The 19,028-nt window shown below is 37.0% G+C and overlaps 1 protein-coding gene across 2 annotated transcripts in view; it reads left to right on the top strand.

The window, feature by feature from the left end:
* PTCHD4 (patched domain containing 4) overlaps positions 1-17,986 on the top strand; it is a 95,365-nt gene extending 77,379 nt beyond the window's left edge. For both annotated transcript variants that reach the window (XM_040554329.1, XM_040554328.1), the window contains exon 3: positions 10,248-17,986. In XM_040554329.1, the coding sequence (XP_040410263.1) occupies positions 10,248-11,881 (1,634 nt within the window). In that variant the 3' untranslated portion in view covers positions 11,882-17,986. The remainder of the gene's footprint in view (positions 1-10,247) is intronic.
* Positions 17,987-19,028: the final 1,042 nt, after the last annotated feature.

Genomic DNA, 19,028 nt, shown 5'->3' with positions numbered 1-19,028 from the left:
AATGTTTTAAGGAATTCAGAATATCCATTAGGCATAACTGACTTCATTTATATTACTACTAGCTTCAAATGCATTTTCTGTTTCTGTAGAAAGTGCTAAAATCTAGCAATACCAACACTCTTGTGTAGCACTGGAGATTTCCCTGAGGTCCTTGTTTTTGAAGATGCATGGCTCAGCTAGCTGAGGTTTCACTGCACTTGCTTAAACACTCCTGTTATTGAATCTGCTCTGTAAATTAGCCAATTTATTATGATAGGGATGTGTCATTTAAAAGAACAATTCTTCTCTGTGTACTTTTCAAGATGAAAAGACACAGCAGGGTATAAAGTCCTCTGTCAGCACGTCTGCATAAATCTGGTTAGCTCAAATGGGAGAAAAAATGCATATGCCGTGGCATCACAAGGAGAATGTACCTAGAAATGATTTAATTTTTCTGTTTAGATGTTTTTTTATATCACGAAGAGCCATGTCCAGACGAAAATCTTATGTTTAGAGAAAATAAAATTTCTGCAGGAGACTCATCAGCAGATCTTGGCTGGACTTTATTTATTTGTTGTTGTAAGCTCAATGACATCCAGAAGATACTATAATAGCACTGATAATCAATTTGGCTCAAGGAATCTTTGGGAAACGTTAGTGAGTGGAGGACATTGCTTCCACAGTTATATCCTTTATCCACAAAATCTAAACCATCCCAAGTGTCTTAAAGGTAGGATGAGAACCTACTTCACTTCTCTCATTGAGGTACTGGACTGAGACAGAAACATTAACCACTGAAGCATTAACCACTGTGAGAGAGGTTTAGTACCTCACCTGCCTTAGTTAGTGGATCAGACCCCCTTAGTTACCCAAGTTGCCACTAACGAAGCACACAAGCAAAAATTAAATAAAGAAGGTATGGCCAGCAATCCAATTGTGTTCGATTACAATTCAATTATTTTAGAGTATAAGTAGAAAAATAAAAAGAAAACCATGCTTTTATCCACATATATTTTAGATTACTTCCACAAAGTACACTACTTTTTTCTTATCCTTAATCAAGCTGCGAAATTCTTTATTCAGCCTCATGGCCAAGTTTTAAGTTCTTCCCCAGATGCATTGCCCTGGGATTTACTTTCATGTAAGAGGATCTAAATTAAGGTACACATTTCCTCATCTATCCTCTTGGTGCATGAGGTCTCACCAAATTTCAAATTCTTCTTGCCTTCTGCACAGGGACGCCACAGATTTATTGACTCTCCTTAAAGCAGTAGATTAATCACCCTTTCTATTCTTTCTTCCCTTCTGATACGTGAATGGCCCTTGGCCATGGAAAGTACAATCAGCTCCTGTCTGGATGGTCAAGAAAATCTGCAAATTAGTGTCCCAGTATCTGGCTAAACTACATAAAAATAATCTAGCTGCATGTCAGAGTGAGGGTCAGCTATTGTGAAGAGCATTTCATGTACTTAAACTTAAATTGCAGGTAAATTTGAAATGCCAAACTTTACACCTGAAAATTAGTACAGTGGAAGATGTCTGACAGATAGATAACATAGCAGAAATAAGCCTTGTTGGGATGGTGATATGATCACAGCTTTTGACTTTGGCTTTAAGAAAGCTGATATTTCACCATATTAGCAATGAGTGTTTTCTCACCAGGCACCAGCTGAATTCTTTGTTAAAAATCTGATTTTTGTTAAAATTATATGTAGCCTTTTATGTGGATGCAAATAAAATTATATCCATTCCTTGCTCAACTGAGTACCCTAATTAACAATTATCACTCTGTGATCAGTTTGCTTAACTTCCTTATGCCTCAGATTTCAAAATGAAAGTAGGGGTACTAATATTAGTGATTAGGCAGAAGAATAAATGAATCCTACATATATTGCACTGTGCTGAAATGAGAAAAAAAAGGTGATTATGTGAGCCTAAGCTATCTAAAAAAGGGACATATTTTTAAATAAATAGTCCTAGATAAATTCATAGCTTTATAAAGTTTAAGGCTAGAACAGAGCATTAGTTCATGGCCTCACCTTCTGAACACTGAAGGCTTAACAGTCTATTTCACCCAAATAGATGATGTGGTCTCAAAACATTTAATTAGACAAAGATTAGGTCATGCCAATATACTACTAATGGCCATGGCCCCCGCTATCATGAGGCATTGATTAGATAAAACAAGCCCAGTTGTTACAGAAGATGAATTGGGCTCTCTAATGTTAAGGAAGGAAAAAGTCTCTGTATGCCCTGGTTGTCTACTCCCAGGGGAAATAAAATTAAAAAAAAAAAAAAGTGATTCCACCCTTAAGCAGTTATAGGTTGCTTTTTCTAGACAAAATAATGGAAAGCTCATTTTCAACAATCAGCAAATAATTTTAGATTAAAATGTATTTCCTGTCCACTTTAATAATTTCAAAGAAATCAGTCCTTGCTGTCTGTATATGCATGACAAGATTACAGGTGTGGCTGTTAATGAAAATTGAATGTAATGATTGAGCATCTTATTGCAACAATGCTGAGTAAAGCTGTGCTATGGTACTTGCTTCTAAAGCTTTTTTTTTATTATTATTTTTTCCTGTAGTTTAATGCCATATGATATTTTTTGTGATTATATTATGGTTTAGTCCCAGCAGGCAGCTAAACCCCACACAGCTGCTCGCTCACTCTCCCCAGGTGGAATGGGAGAGAGAATCAGTGCAAGAACTGATGGGTTGAGATAAAGGCAATTCCCTAGGTAAAGCAAAAGCTATGTGCAAGCAAAGCAAAATAAGGAATTGACTCAGTACTTCTCATCGGCAGGCAGGTGCTCAGCCACTTCCAGGAGAGCAGGGCTCGCCACGTATAACAGTTTCTTGGGAAGACAAATGCCATCACTCTGGTCGCCCCCCCCCCTTCTTTATTCCATCTTTTATTGCTGAGCATGATGCTACATGGTATGGGACTTCCCTTTGGCCAGCCTGGGCCAGCTGTCCTGGCTGTGTCCCCTCCCAGCTCCTGGTGCACCCCCAGCCTCCCCGCTGGCAGGGCAGCACGAGGAGCTGAAAGGTCCTTGGCTGTGTGCAAGCACTGCTCTGCAACAACTAAATCATAAGTGTCTTATCACCACTATGTTCATCAAAAATCCAAAGCAGAGCATCATACAAGCCTCCATGAAGAAAATTAACTATATCCTAGACAAAACCATGACAGATTAAAAGTCACATTACAGTGCCTATTGCAGTTTCTGTTTGAAATACAGCATAGGCAACGTGGATATCACCTATAGAAGCAAACTCTTTTCCTTATGCCTTGATGCAAAAGAGCACACAGAGTCATGCTCACCCTCCTTCCTAGAAAGTTTACAAAAACTGGCAGTACCCAGCACCTCCTTTCAGCAGTTCTAGTGGCTTCATACTGGGGTCTTGATGAATATAATGATGAATGATAAATTCAGATGAAATTCCTACCCCAAGAAGTTGACAGGTAGTGGCAGAAGCAACATGAATGCTGAAAAGTCATGTGAAGACAACACTGAAGGAAGGTTGGTTTTCATGCTAAGGTACTCTGAAGTATCTTAACCAAAGTTAGGCACTTCATTATCTTAAGTCAAAGCAGAGATGTAAGAGACCTCAGGATTCACCTCACAGTACTAAGAAGGGATATACGTAGCACCTGTATTGACATTTCTTAATCTTTTTTTTTTTTTTTAGAAGACTTTATGACCTTCTTAGATAGTGTGTTCCAGTGTTTAACAAACCTTAGAGAAAGAAAGATTTGTTTTTCTGATATTTAACCTAAATGTGTTTTTTTTTTTCCCTTCCTTTTATTTATTTATTTTTTCCTGCAAATGAAGCTGATGTTTCCTTGTCCTCCTCCTAGTGGAAATGAGAAATAATTGATTGCTGTCTTCTTTATAATAACTTTTTAATGCTGAATGTTATTGAGTGTCCATCCATGTTCTAGTCTGTAGGGGAAAAAAAGGACAATTAATTCAGTATTTCTTTGTGCTTTCTGTATTTCACAAACAGGTTATCGTTTATTGGTTTTATTCCCCAAGGTATTCACCTCAATTTTTCTTTTCTTTTTTTTTTTTTTTTTTAAATATGATACCCCATTTCAAAAAAGTGCTCCAGCTTATGCCTCCATCACACTAAAGTAAACAAAATTATTGTCTTCAAAATCTTGTATGCTATTTCTGTTAATACAGTCCAGGATAAGCTTATTACATGTTGTAAAGGGATAGTATTGACTTACTCCCTATTCACTTTGAAGTTCTCCATAGCCTTTGAACAATCTTCCCTTTCACATCTTCTTTACTTCTTATAGCTTATTAAGTAATTCTTTCATTTGTTTTCCTCACAAAATTTATTGCTTTGTGTTTATCTACATTAAATTTCATCCACTAACATTCTGAAATTTCTGACCACTTCTCCAAGTTTAAACTTTAATCTTGTTCTGCAGAGGATTTGAATTCCTCCCCACTTTAGCCTCACATGAAAATTTTGCAAGTGTCCATATCAAAAAAGAACTAGGCCAAAATGTCCTTCTGAAATGTCCTTCTGAAAATTGGTAGATCATTGGAAACAATTCCTTATGTGCATACTTTCAACCAGATGAATATATATTTCCTATGTCTTCCTCTGGACAGTATCCCCTTAATTTTCTTGTTAGGATACTAAACACTATAGTATTTTAAAACTTCCTAAATCCAAGAGAATGATTTTAAAAGACTTACTAAGATAGATATCAGGTTTCCTTTCCATTAGGATGGTTACTTTTCAAAGCAAGAAATGAGGTTCATTCGAAATGATTTGGTTTTTATAAACCTATATTAAATTTTTCAGATCACTTTCCTACCATCTCACTGATGGTAAATTGGTTTGTAATTTTTTTTTTTATTTATTTTTTTAATCTTTGAGATATGAATTAATCTGTTGAACATTAGGGATCTGCAGGTCTTCTTCTTTCTCCTTTTTGAAGATATAGGTACTGTGTGTGCCCTTTCCATTCTTCTTGGACCCTCCCATTACCATTCATTCTCTAAGGTGACTGGTAATAGCTCAGAGATTGCTTTGGCTCAGCTTCTAATTGATTAATTTCTCCATATTCTTCCAGTTTAAATAAATTTAATAGAATCAAGTGATCTTCAATGTTATTTCACTCTTTTGGTTTCCAACCCTATCCTCTTCAAACTGAGGGTAAATATCTTGTCAAAATTAACATTTTGTTTTGAAAATTGAGGCAGCAAAAGCTTTATACGCTTCTATCTTCTCTACAGCCTCCCTTATTTGCTCACTTAACCTCACAAATAACGGATTTATGCTATCTGTTGTCTTCTCTCTTCTTAAGTAGTCATAGACTGTTGCTTGTCTAGAAAATAAAAAGTTGCTGTACTTCGTTCATGTCATGTTAACACCAGAGAAACTTGACTGTTTTGACCCAAAGCCAAAGACCTTGCAAACCTTCCTAGAACTGCTCAGTGAACTTAACTCCATTGTCAATTTTATCAGTGACATTAGTGATGGAGCTGAAGGAATAGAATTTCACAGACTGCGGTGTCTGAATCATCAGAAATGTCAGGAAAATATTGGTTTCTGTCCAGTTCAGAAAAAAAATGGATTTGTATCCATTGTGAAAAAGGGCAATAGACCTGCTTATCTAGGGAGAAGAACAGAGGCTGACTGGAAAACTTGGTATCAGAGTAATGATGTGGGAAAACCAGTCAAGGCAAGATTTCTTCTATTGGCAGCAAGGGAATTACTGCACTGTATTCTCCAATCCCTGTATTTGTGTGAGACAGATGAAGTTTAAGTTATCTGTAAGTTTTAAATTTGTGCAATAATAATCACACAAAAATTAGTGTCAGTTTTCACCCTCAATAGGTGAGGTTAAAATATGTTCAAATATCAATATTTTATTTCCTTAAGACATTATTTTCTCTACTAGAAAAATAAACAAACAAACCAAACCAACCAACCAACCAACCAAACAAAAAACTCTTGAGTTTAACTAGAGTATTTAAATTTTGAGTATAACACAAGTTAGTGCATACATACTAGTGTGTACACTTGGGTAGTCTTTTCATACACATATGTTTCACAAACAAAAACATAAGACCATAAAAGTAGGTATGTATCACTATCACTGGGAGGAAAAAAAAAAAAGAGGTATGTATCCTCACAAAAACATGGTAAAGATGCAACTGTGAACATAATCTTGCAGGTGGGTAGAGAAGTGAGGTCTTGGATCAAGCAGAGAAAAATCAATATTACTGTAAATTTTTGATAGAGCTGGTAGAGCATTCCTTTACCTAAAGCTTCTTTGAAAAGTGCCAGTTCATCATAGCTCTGACTGTTTCAGTGAAAGGACTTCTTCTAATAAATTTCTAACTTAAAGACATTACAATGATCCATAGTACCTGTTTTAACATTTTCAAAATCTTTTTTTTTTTTAATTTGGCTTTACCAATTATTTTTAGCTCTGATTTCTAACAAAAGGCACCCATAGTTATTGCCTCCGGACATATAACAATACACTGCAAATTATAAATCCATTTCAGAAGGCCCTTATTGAGGCCTACAGAAGAAGGATAGAGAGCTCATAGACTATTGCAATCACAGAAGCTTTATAAAAACTGAATTTTAGAAAGAGGAAAAAGTCCCAGATTAGTACCTCCTCAAGGAGTAGAAGGCAGAACTCAACTATTTTGTATTGTATTTGTTTCATCCAGATGGCAAATTAGCAAATGCATCTTGGACAGCCAGCCAGGGAGCACATGCATAGCTGTGGACATGTGAGGAGAAGTGTCAGAAGGAGAAAGGATGCTGTGAATGTTAACATGGGCGATTCTGGGAAAAAAGGACACATCCTTTGGACAGGAGGTTTGATTAAAGCCATTACTCATGGAACAACAAGTTTACATTTTGCTTAGTTCAGCCATAAAATTATACTGGCTCAGAGTTTGAACCAGACTAATGTATGTATTTTTTCATTCAGAAAGCAATAAAGTTATGGAGCTTCTTGTAGCAGGAAGTTTTGATGGCCAAAAGTATGAGGGAATTTAAAAATTGATTTGACAGATGAATAAATGTCCCTCAATGTCTCCAAACATGACGTTGCAAATACAGCCTCTGGTTTTGGCAGACCTTTTGGTTGAATGCCAGACTCTCACAGCTGAAATGGAAAAATTGCTCTATATTTGCCCTGCTTCCAATGTCTTTAAAAAAATAAAATAAATAAATCTGTCCCTGTACTTTGTAACATCAACTATATAGAGGTAGAGCAACTTTTGGCTTGACCCAGTGTGGCTACTGTCATGTTACAGGGAGAACAGAAGAAAGATGTTATCAGAGTCTCAGCTAGGCCCTAAATGAGGGTTCACAACGTGAGCTCTATAAACCATGGTTTCCCTTAGTCTTAGATCACAGACGGGCACTTGGGGGAGAGTAGGAGTATGAGGTGGAACTCAGAGGTAGAAAGAAGCATCTCTGCTCAGTGTGATCCTTCTGCCCCCAGTGGAAGAGGATGGATGGGTTAGGGAGGTTGGAGGAAGGATAGCAGGAATAGGAGTAGAAATCCTGTACTGCTTTTCAACCCCTCTGCATTCCTCATAACAGAAGAAAACAAAGAAAGAGAGAGAAAAGAGGGGTTCCTAAAACTAGAAGAGAAGGGGCAAGAAGCTGGAAAGAGAGATACTATAGACATATTGGATATGAACAAGTTTTAAGACATAATGTTGTACATTACAGGGCCCTTCATCAGAAATGTCTGGATTTCAAAATCAGTCATTAGATGGGGTGAGCACAGACTTGAGGAAAATCACTGTGCTCTACTGTCCCCAAAACAGAATAACACACAGCTCCCATAGCATTATATTAAGCCATGCCAGGCCATGGGCACTGGAAGTGAAGACCAGCCAGCCTGGTCCACCCACCACAGGGTACCTACACTTCTGCTTTAAGCACAATATAAAATCACAGCCAAGTCATTTAATTCTGCAGCTTTTCTCAGCCCAAAGACATGATTCTTTCTGCTTGACAGTCCAAATGTGACAGTGTACAAGACAGCTGTGCTTTGGGAATTTGAACTGACTCACCCTAAACTTACCAGGGACTCCAAGGTCCCTTCTGAACCAAGATACTGGTTCATAAGACAGCAGTATTGCCACACAGGCTTTTTGCTAACTGCAAGATTTCTGTACTACTGTATATTTATCTTTCACTGGGGATACTGATTTGCAGTAAAACAGGTAACATTCAAAGAACTTGTCAGTTCATATTGTAATCTACCCTGTCTAGAATGGCTGTCAGGAGTCTGTTTTGGGCAACATAAGCAGCTGTATGAATCCAAACAATTTAAATCAAAAAACAAACTCAACAGACTTTTTGTTTACTATTACACACTTCATTATTTGGAAATCTCCAGGTCACATTTCTGGTTTAGTTACAAGAAAATTAGCTCCTGGTTTGTTGCATGCAGTTCTACTGCAGAGAGCAGAGGCACACAGAGACAGGAATACCTGCAAACTCCTTCTACTTCTTTCTCTGCTCAGTAAGGTGTTTAATTATCTCGTTCAGAATTTTACCAGGGTTTGATCCAAAGTGCAGAGAACATTCCTCTTTGTCATTAAAATGTGTTTTTAATTTTGAACAAAAAACTTGTTTGATAGTCAAACCCTTTTAGCAGTGTTTTTTTAATCTTATTTTTTCCTCCCAAAGTGAAATTCTTTACTGGTAAATAGGATAATATATAAATTATAATATACATATATTATGCATATGAGATATATATATATAATATACATTATATAAATGTATAAGAAAATAATATATATCTAATATATCTAATATATAATACAATAATAATATATATAATAATATTATATATAATATATATATATAATAATATAATAGTATAATAATATAATATAATAGAATAGAATAGAATAGATATATTATATTATAATATAATATATTATAATATATATGCAATATATATAATATAATATAATGTATTAGATATATATAAGATATAATATATATATATTAGATATGTTTATAGATATATATATTAGATATGTATACCTATAGATATATAATATATATAATATCTATATATATAGATATATAATATATAGATATTATATAATAATTTATATATATTTATATATATATAATATCTATATATATAGATATATATATTAGATATATAACAAATATATCTAATCCACATATAAATTATGTGAATATATATATGTGTATATAATGAATATGTTTTACAAGTTAAACCTTTTCCGGTAAGCTTAGCTTCAACTTTTTCATTCTGTCTCAAAGTTTAATTGCTGTAGATTTTCTGGACTGTGGCTGTGATGAGTAAAATGACAGGAAATCTGCCTTAAGATTCCATTTCTAGTAGAAAAAAATATGTCTAAAATAGTTCTCAGAATTTAATACAAAATAAGGACCTCTGGAGCACTGTTTGCCTCTGTCTCTTTCTTGAATGTCTACTTATGTGAACTGAAGGAATTCCTTCTCACCAGGAGGAGCTGAGAGAGAAGGAGAGAGAGAGTTTTCCAGACAATTAGTGTGAACCAAGGATCTAGCCAATTCTATACTCTCCATCATTATCACCAATATGTCAGCTTTAGTATAGTGTGGAAATTTGCACACAATCACTGAGAAGTGCCAGTTTTAGTTAGAAGGTAGAGAACCCTCATACAAATTCGTCTGGGTACTTGATGGCAGTATATTTTTTCCTTCGTCAGGCATTAAGAACCAAGGTGTCTCTTGGTCAAACCAATTTATTTCTCCAATAACACCATTAATTTCTATTTTCTGGAAGAAAATGTTGTTATTTGTATTAGTAAGCATTTCAAAATGAATCCCTTAAACCTTGAGAGATGTAGTAAGTTGCCACAAGGAATTTTGAGAAAGAACCCTGAACTTAAGCTAAATTTAATGTTTTCTTTTTTCTTATATAGGCAGTTCATTTGGGAATTGTTCATTAAAATCAATGGGTGTCTTTCAAATGATATTTCACCATTTCATTGCAAGGATGATAAGCATTGAAAGTCTCAGAATATCAGGCTGTTCATCTAAATATCTGCATATTATTTCTGGTATCTAGCTTTACACAGACACATCACAATTTTTCATTTGTTTAAATGCTGACAAAATCATAAAAAAAAACAGCTGACTTTTTTTTTTTTTTTTTGACTGCTGGAGGATGAAAAAGTCGACCTCCTTTATCTGTGCACATGTATATGCTTTGTTTTCTCATTTCAGGTCATGGAACCAAAGGAGTATTTGAACTTCTTTCAGGATGGCGTCGAACCAGAGAGAATCTGCCATTCAAGGACAGAGTAGCAGATGCCTACTCAGATGTCATGGTCTCCTATACAATGACAAGCTCCTTGTATTTCATAGCCTTCGGCATGGGTGCAAGCCCTTTCACCAACATTGAAGCTGTAAAAGTCTTTTGCCAGAACATGTGTGTCTCGATCCTGTTAAACTATTTCTATATCTTCTCCTTCTTCGGCTCCTGTTTGGTCTTTGCTGGCCAGTTGGAGCAGAATCGTTATCACAGCATCTTCTGCTGTAAAATCCCTTCAGCAGAATACCTGGACCGGAAACCTGTGTGGTTCCAGACCATGATGAACGATGGTCATCAGCATACTTCTCATCATGAGACCAACCCGTACCAGCATCACTTTATCCAGCATTTCCTCCGAGAGCATTACAATGAGTGGATTACCAACATCTATGTCAAACCATTTGTGGTGATACTGTATCTCATCTATGCCTCTTTCTCCTTCATGGGGTGCTTACAGATTAACGATGGAGCCAACATTATCAACCTTCTTGCCAGTGAGTCTCCAAGTGTATCCTATGCCCTCATACAGCAAAAGTATTTCAGCAACTACAGCCCAGTGATAGGTTTCTATATTTATGAACCTCTGGAGTACTGGAATGGCACTGTGCAAGAAGACCTAAAAACACTGAGCCAGGGGTTCAACACAGTGTCCTGGATTGAACAGTATTACCAGTACCTTCGAGTGGGTAACATTAGTGCAACCAACAAAAGCGACTTTATCAGTATCCTCCAGAGCTCCTTTTTAAAAAAGCCAGAATTCCAGCACTTCAAAAATGACATCATTTTCTCCAAAGCTGGAGACGAGAACAACATTATTGCTTCTCGTTTGTACCTGGTGGCCAGGACTAGTGAAAACACACAGAGGGAGGCAGTGGAATTGTTGGAGAAGCTGAGACCTCTCTCTCTTATACAGAGCATCAAGTTCATTGTGTTCAATCCTACCTTTGTTTTCATGGACCACTATGGTTTATCAGTAACTATGCCTGTCCTGATTTCTGGTTTTGGCATCCTGCTGGTGTTAATACTGACCTTTTTCCTGGTTATCCACCCTCTGGGAAATTTCTGGTTAATTCTCAGTGTCACCTCAATAGAGCTGGGTGTCCTTGGCTTGATGACCTTATGGAATGTAGACATGGATTGCATTTCTATACTGTGCCTTATCTACACTTTGAATTTTGCCATAGATCACTGTGCACCCCTGCTTTATACATTTGTACTAGCAACTGAGCACACCCGAACTCAGTGTATAAAGAACTCCCTCCAAGAGCATGGGACAGCCATTTTGCAGAACATTTCTTCTTTTCTTATTGGGTTGGTCCCCCTTCTCTTTGTGCCTTCAAACTTGACCTTCACACTGTTCAAATGCTTGCTGCTTGCCGGCAGTTGCACACTTCTGCACTGTTTTGTTATTTTGCCTGTCTTCCTAACCTTTTTCCCACCTTCCAAAAAGCACCACAAGAAAAAGAAACGAGCCAAAAGAAAGGAACGAGAAGAGATCGAATGCATAGAAATTCAGGAGAATCCTGATCATGTGACAGCAGTCTGAAAGGCTCAGAAATCATAATATTTCCTCTTTTTAAAAAAGCGTTGCACAGAGATGCAGGGAAAATAGAGCAAAGATCTCAGCTGCTTGTGCTGGCCAGGTCTGACAAGGCAAAGGAAGATCAAGAAGGGGTATTCATGACACATCAAGGTGCAAACTTTTTTTAACAAAAATAATGAAAGTACAAATAACCACAAATATTTCCTTTGAATCCTCATTCTCCACCAGGGAAGAGTCTATTGGCCATTAAATGTTCCTGAATCTCAAACTGTAGCTCTAATGGGAATTACCTGATCTGTCATAATTAAGACTGAAGCAAAGTTGAAAAGAAAAGTTACCACTAAGCAAACAGTAGTGAAAAAAGACAGAATACTTTGATAAAATTGTCCACAAAAAAACAAACAAAACATTGCAATTGAGAAAATGGAACAAAACCAAGAGATTTAAAAATGCCATGTATTTTTTTTCTTATTTTCTTGAGCAAGTTGTTTAAGATAAAACCTATGCACTTGGGAAGTCGATGTTTAAATCAATCTAAGCCAAAGTACTTCCCAATTTCAATATATCATGTATATCTACAACACCACAGTTCAAGTTAGTGTGAATTTAGATGGCAAAGCTGTACTGCCAAGGGAGAGAGGTATTGTTTATATAAGAGAAGAAATTACCACTGACCATTTGGAAATTTAACATTTAGTGTCTTTAAAACTGACACATGCCATTTATCCCAAGAGGTCACAGCCGGTAGCTATCACCATACCTACATTTTGGCATTTCTGAATTGTGAAATTCCCCTTGAACTAGCAGATCCCATGAAACTAACCCAGGCCATTACCACTGCAGCAGTATTTGCAGTTCCTGCAGTGTAACACTTTTGAATCCTAATTTATCAGTGTTGACATTAAATACTGAATATTAATCAAGCAGGCGCTTTAAATGTAATGATGGATTGCATATCACAGACATAATGTGATCATGTTACAGCTGAGTCAGCTCTGGAGCACTCGCACGGTATTATTATTGTGTATTTGGTCCAACAGATGAAGGGATATGTTTGCTGGTCCCTGCAATATGCTGCAGGAAGTGGGATTTTCCCCTTCCTTAAGAAAAACATCAGTCAAATACTTGCAACATTAAAAAGAAAAAAAAAAAAAAAAAACAGGTTTGCATGGGGCTGAAGAAACCCCTAGCTGTAAAAAAGATCAGTCCCCTGTGGGAAGGGGAGGGGAGGGCAGAATGTCTTTATTATTATTACTCCTAAATATCTGAGTGTTGATTGTCTGCAACGTAAAGCTTTGCTCTGGCAGTTGAAATTTCACAGAAGAGTGCAGAAAATCCACAGTTACTATGTGACACTAGAAATTGTACTGTAAAGAACTATGAATGACTTTCTCTGCTATACAGCATAGTAGCCCAAGAGAAGGGATGAAAACCAGTTTAGCCATTTCAGTTTGCTCTTGGCCCAGTTCAGCACTGGAGCTCGCCATGTCCATCTCCCCTTTCAGTATTTTAAAAGGGCTTGCTTTCTACTCTCTGGAATATGGTATAGCATCACCTACATGAGCAATGTCTTCCTGAATATATAGTATCCATGAGGACACTATGTAAAGATATCACTATATGGAGTGTTTATATCTACTTTGTATTACTTGTGGGTACCTTTAAAAGACATCTGGAAGCAGTTTGCTTTCCAAAATGTGTGTACGTGTTTGTTTGTGGCTGGTTAACTGAGTCTCAGACATGCAGAGTTTGCTGACGAGAGTATGTACATATGTTTCACTAAAAAAATCTCTGCAAGAAGTTGATTCTTTGTTCTGTGACATCTCCCACCTCTTTCTACTGCTTCATGGTTAGGGAGAGCCAGACAAAATTCACCTGCAGCACAAAAAGCCATGTGAATGTCAGTTCTAATGTTCATTAACTGCTTCTGTTTTCAAGATATGCAGTCTTTCTCTTCTCTGTCTTTTCTGTACTTTGCCATTACCATTTGCCAAAAAATGACCTCTGTGTTATAGGAGTGGTCAAAGCTCTTGATTGTTCAAGGGACATTTTATGTGCAACAAGTTTTAGAGAAAGGTAAACTTCCTAGATAGGCAAAGCTTCCAAAGTTTGAATCCAGACCTAAACTTCAGGTGTATCTAGATCAAGGTTATTGTTTTGACCCAAGATATTCAAGGGTCAGCTGCAAAACTGAGGTCTAAATAGTTTGGTAAGATTTAAGAGCGGGGAAGTTTTAATGTTGGGTTATGGCTTATATGTGTCTCTAGTTGGGAAGTATTTACTGACTTTGATCTGCATCTCAAAGACATTGTGCAATATCCACCTTTTCAGAACAGTTGGTTCTGAATGTCAAGGCTTCTATACCTTTTCTTACATTCCTCCACTGTCCATACAAAACTGGACTATCGTAGCACACCTATGACCCCTGTGTATCACTTCTGAAGGTGTCCTTTTTCCCACCTGCTCTGTGTGTCACAATGGAAGTTATTGGTCTTCTCTTGTACCACAGAGATGTATCCCAGGGATCTCTGTCATGCATTGTTTTGAAGAAAATAACTTTTTCCAAAGCCATCAAAGCAGGGATTCATCTCATCTAACTGTGGATGTTAACAATGTAGATATTAATATCTAAGCTTCCTTTATGGACATAAGAGGGGGACAGATACCTCTCATCTTTTTTACATCTGTTCATTAGGAGTAAATGAATCACACTTTTAAAATGCCTGTGTCTGACTATTGGTGGTAAAGGAAGCTCAGAGCAATTCAGACACAGATATCAGCAATGCCAACGCATCTAAGTTTGGTGAGATTAACCCCACCTAAAATATCCAAACATCAAGTGAAAGAAAAAAGAAAAAGCCTTAGAAAATTGCCTTCCAAGAGTCTATTTTAGGGATAATTCCCTGGTGTAACTCACCTCAAAATTTATGTTTGGCTTATGAGGCCTTTATGCAAAACAGAGCTTATACAATTGCCAGGGAGAATAGTGAGCTAAGAAATCAGGAGATGTTAATATTGAGGGTGGGCTCACACAAATGAGCTAGAGTATAATGAGATGTCAAACCAGTTTCTCTCTCAGTACCATACATGTGCAGTAGGAGACACAAAATGCACAGAATGTACTCTGGGACTAGGAGTTTTTTATTTCGATGTCAATGCAGGAATGGAGCAAAAAATCAATCAGATCTTCCATGGATGTCATTTTGTTACTTTAGTTACCAACCATTTTCCAGACCTACCAGGAAAGACCATTGCAGCTGTTACTTCTGCAGATATGTCAGTCTCCGTGGACCAAGGAAAACTTCTCAAGCTAAAAAAGTGATTATTTTTTTCTATAATTCAGCCACACCAGAACAATTTGGGGATGGGGAGTCCCTATTTTTTAGTGTCTTCTCCTATTTTTTGCTTGTTTTGCTTTCAGTATTTTTCAATAATTTTGACCCGTTTCTGCAGCCTCATGGCACATGTTCAGCTCAGCTGGAGCTACATATGTATGTGTGAACATAGGACATAGCCCACACACCTAAACAATGTGACACTCTCATCTATGCTGCATATTGGATCTTCATTATACTTTTTTTTAAACCAGTTTCCATAAGTTCCCTGGGATGGTGTACATCTTCCTTTAATGTCTGTTTATATATATATATATATATATTCTACATAAGCTGGCAAGAGTTCTGTGTGATTTTCCTACTTTGTTTGGTTTCATTCCCTCACTGTTAGTTTAAGTTCACTGTTGAGATAACTCTGTTGAAGTCAACAGGTTTATTTCCATGATATATATGGCTTTGCATGTTTTCTATCCAGCAAGAAGTGAAACCATGACAAATGAACCTCTTCATTGTTGATATGCTTGTTGAATAATGTATCTGTCTATACTATATAGCCATTGTTGCATGCTGCATTCAGGAGGCTGGAGTGGAGGTGTCTTGTAGTTTTTTCCATTACACTTTTCCATACTGGCTGTTTTAACTGTAACTAACCAACTCCTGTCTTTTTTGTTAGAATTAGGGTTTTACCTCTGTAGTCCAGTACTTGAAGTTTCATGAATTTATTGCCTAACAAATCTACGTACTTTTTATGGTCAAGATAGGTGTGAATGCATGGCACCTTGCATGTATAATGTAGAGATTACCTTCAGGACTATCATTCTCAGCCTTTTAACTCAAAAACTTCCTGTGTAGGATGTAACCTGCTACATGCTAACATCTATCTGAGTTCAGCTGAGCAACTCTAGTTTCAAAATTTTCTTCAGTGGGAAAGAAAGGAACTAGGGGGGAAGGAAGAAATATGAAGTAAAGTAGTTGCATAATCAGCATTATTTTTTTACCTAAAAGGCTCTCACTGCTCTGCTCTTAATTAAGTCACACTGAGTAGTGACTCAAGCATAATTAAGATTTATTTCAATGGAGTTATTCCATATTTCACTATGACAAGAACTTGGCTTATTGTCCTTAAGGAAGCACAATGCTAAGTCTCTTAGATTAATTTTTTTTTGTAATTATAGACTTTAATAACTTGTTTTTCGTTGCAACGCTAGGTTTTTGAGTACCTCAAGCTCTCATTTGAAGACCTAGGAAATACTAAAAAGAAGCAAAGCTAGGCAGTCAGTGAACAAGAGACATGTTAGGGAAAAGGGTACTTCACAGAGAGGCAGTGTATCCTTCAACAAAGCTCTAAATAAAAAATGATGTTAAGACTGTCTCAGAAGTATGTTACTGTGATGGAAATCCCCAGGTTAAAGTGAAGTGGAAACCAAGTGAAGCATGTTGTGTGGAGAATAATGTAATCAGATTATAGACAGTCAAAACTTTGATTCTTGGCCTATATAATCTTACTCAAACAAGAAGACATTTGAACTGGGAAGGAGACTGAATATGGAAAGAAGCTCATCCATCACCCAAAATGTTTCTTTTCACCATAGACTTGCATAAAGGAAAATCATAAACCAAGTGAGTGGGCCTCTCTATAACCTGTTTTCCACTTGCACCAAAGAAGGGATCACATATTGGGTTTCACAACCCCTTGGGAAGAAAATTCAAAGCTGCTTCTTTACGTGATACAGTTGTGAATGAGAACTGGAAGATTCACACCATGTTGCAAGAGCACGTTCCATGCCCTCATTGTTCGTTCTCTTCTTTCTTCAGCAGCACTACAGTCTCCTGGAGGTACCTGCCTGGCAGAGTTCCTGCATTTCCCCAGGAGTAATCTGGAATTCGTCATCACAGCAGCACACAGGCAAACACCTCACACCACGACATTTTCAGGGCTTTTTTAGAGGTATTCTTTGAGAGATCCCCACTTCTCACTGCAGAGCCCCTAAAAAAATCCCACCTGCCCGACACTGGAGAGGTGCACTTCTTCTTCTGACACAACAGTCAGGAAGTTTTGGGGAAGATTTTCATCTTAATCCACAAGGCTTTCTTTTACCCATGTGTTTCAACCTCCTTCATGGCTTAAAAGCAAACGATCCAATGTGAAATTTAGATGTTCATCCTACCTATAGTAGTGTGCAATGTTGCTTATCAACAAAGTTTGATGTGGGTAGTTATTTTTCGGCACAAACATAGGGATCTGACCTCCTTGCCCAGACCCCGAGACAAAATCTTGCTGAAAACAAAGAAGGATGAAACAGTTTCAAACTTCATCTTTCCTTGGATTCTTTGTCTCCTCTCTGTCATACCAATGTGCCTGCACCACTACTCATGTTTTCTTCCTGCTTCCTCATTAGAAAAAGTAAAGTTTCTCCTTCTCACTCCCTGAGGCTGTCTTTCCTTTGCAGCTCAACTTATTTTGTACTTTAATCTTCCATGTGAGCTCTCGACCTCTTCAAAATTTTCTTTTTTCTTTCTTTTTTTTTTTTTTTCTTTTTTAAACTCTGAGACCATAACCCTGTTGAAATAAATGGGAGATGCTTGGATGCATCAAAGTGCAGAGTCTGGTACAGAAGCAGCTAATTTATAACAGCACTCAAATAGCTCAAAACTTTCATCAGACAGAAAATTGTCTGTAAGAAAACTCAGAAAATAATTAAGCTTAATTTTTTCTGCACTTTTTATCTCATAAAATTCTATTATTTGTGTTCTTTTTACGGTAGGCATTACTTTTTTTTTTAGCACTCCTTTATCTTAGAAGTGCATAGTTTTCCTCTGCATTTTTGTCTCAGAAAGAAAAATAAATGGATATTTCTTCATGCCCTAGAAAAGAAAATACTGTCCCTGCTAGGAACATTTTGTGCCAAGTTTCTGCTCAGAGCACATTTTCCAGGCTGAATTATACATGCCACTGGAAGCAAGTATTTCTGGTGGAAATGCTGATCCAGCCTTAACTAGAGAAAAATTAATGGTACTTCAACATTGTACCGCTTAACTTCATCTTCTCTGCATCAGCCTGCTGGATATTCTGGGCAGTATTTCTAATACAGATTAATAATGGTGTCACCATTACTTGCAACACCACTACTTTGGCAATATCAGATGGGTAGTTCTCGTAAACACACGTCAGAGCCTATCCTGTTTATGTACTAAATTCCTGATGAGATTAGCACGGTTTCTGCCAGAGCAGGGATATATTCCAGGACAAAGTATTGTGACAGCTCTCTACTGTAAGCGTGCTTCTCATTCTGGGCTTTGACACCTCCCAGCTGTATGTTGGATGTTGCACTGAGTTCCTTTGTAAAGGACAAAGAGCATTATTTTTGTTTCAATAAGCCACTTGAGAATGTATCATGAAAGAATTTAGGTTCAGTCATGGATAGAATTTTTTTACATGGGAGTTGGAATAGGAATGTCAGTTGTGTGAATTGTAAAAGTCTCCACAAATAGAGAAATCTTGGTCCAAAACATTTTTTTCTTTTGTTTCTACTGTAATTCTGGCATTAGATGTCTTTGATCTTATTTCATCTCATTAATATGGGCTGGAGTTTTTTCACACATCGCAGTGAAGATGAATCTTGATCTACAAAAATATCCTGTTTGTCAGAAGCAGACTTTCTTTTGGAGGAAGCCCCATTGGTTTCAGCTCCATGTCAATGGAGTTGCAGCATCTGGCAGCAGCAATGTTAGTTTGTACCTCTTCAGAGATAGGCTCTTACTCTCAGTGTGTACACCTGAATATCAAATATGTAGGATTTGTGGGATGTGCGATC

The sequence above is a fragment of the Cygnus olor genome, chromosome 3 (genome assembly GCF_009769625.2).
Source record: "Cygnus olor isolate bCygOlo1 chromosome 3, bCygOlo1.pri.v2, whole genome shotgun sequence".
NCBI lineage: Eukaryota > Metazoa > Chordata > Aves > Anseriformes > Anatidae > Cygnus > Cygnus olor.
Note: the sequence above shows the minus strand (reverse complement) of the source record. Positions and strands in the feature narration are given on the sequence as shown.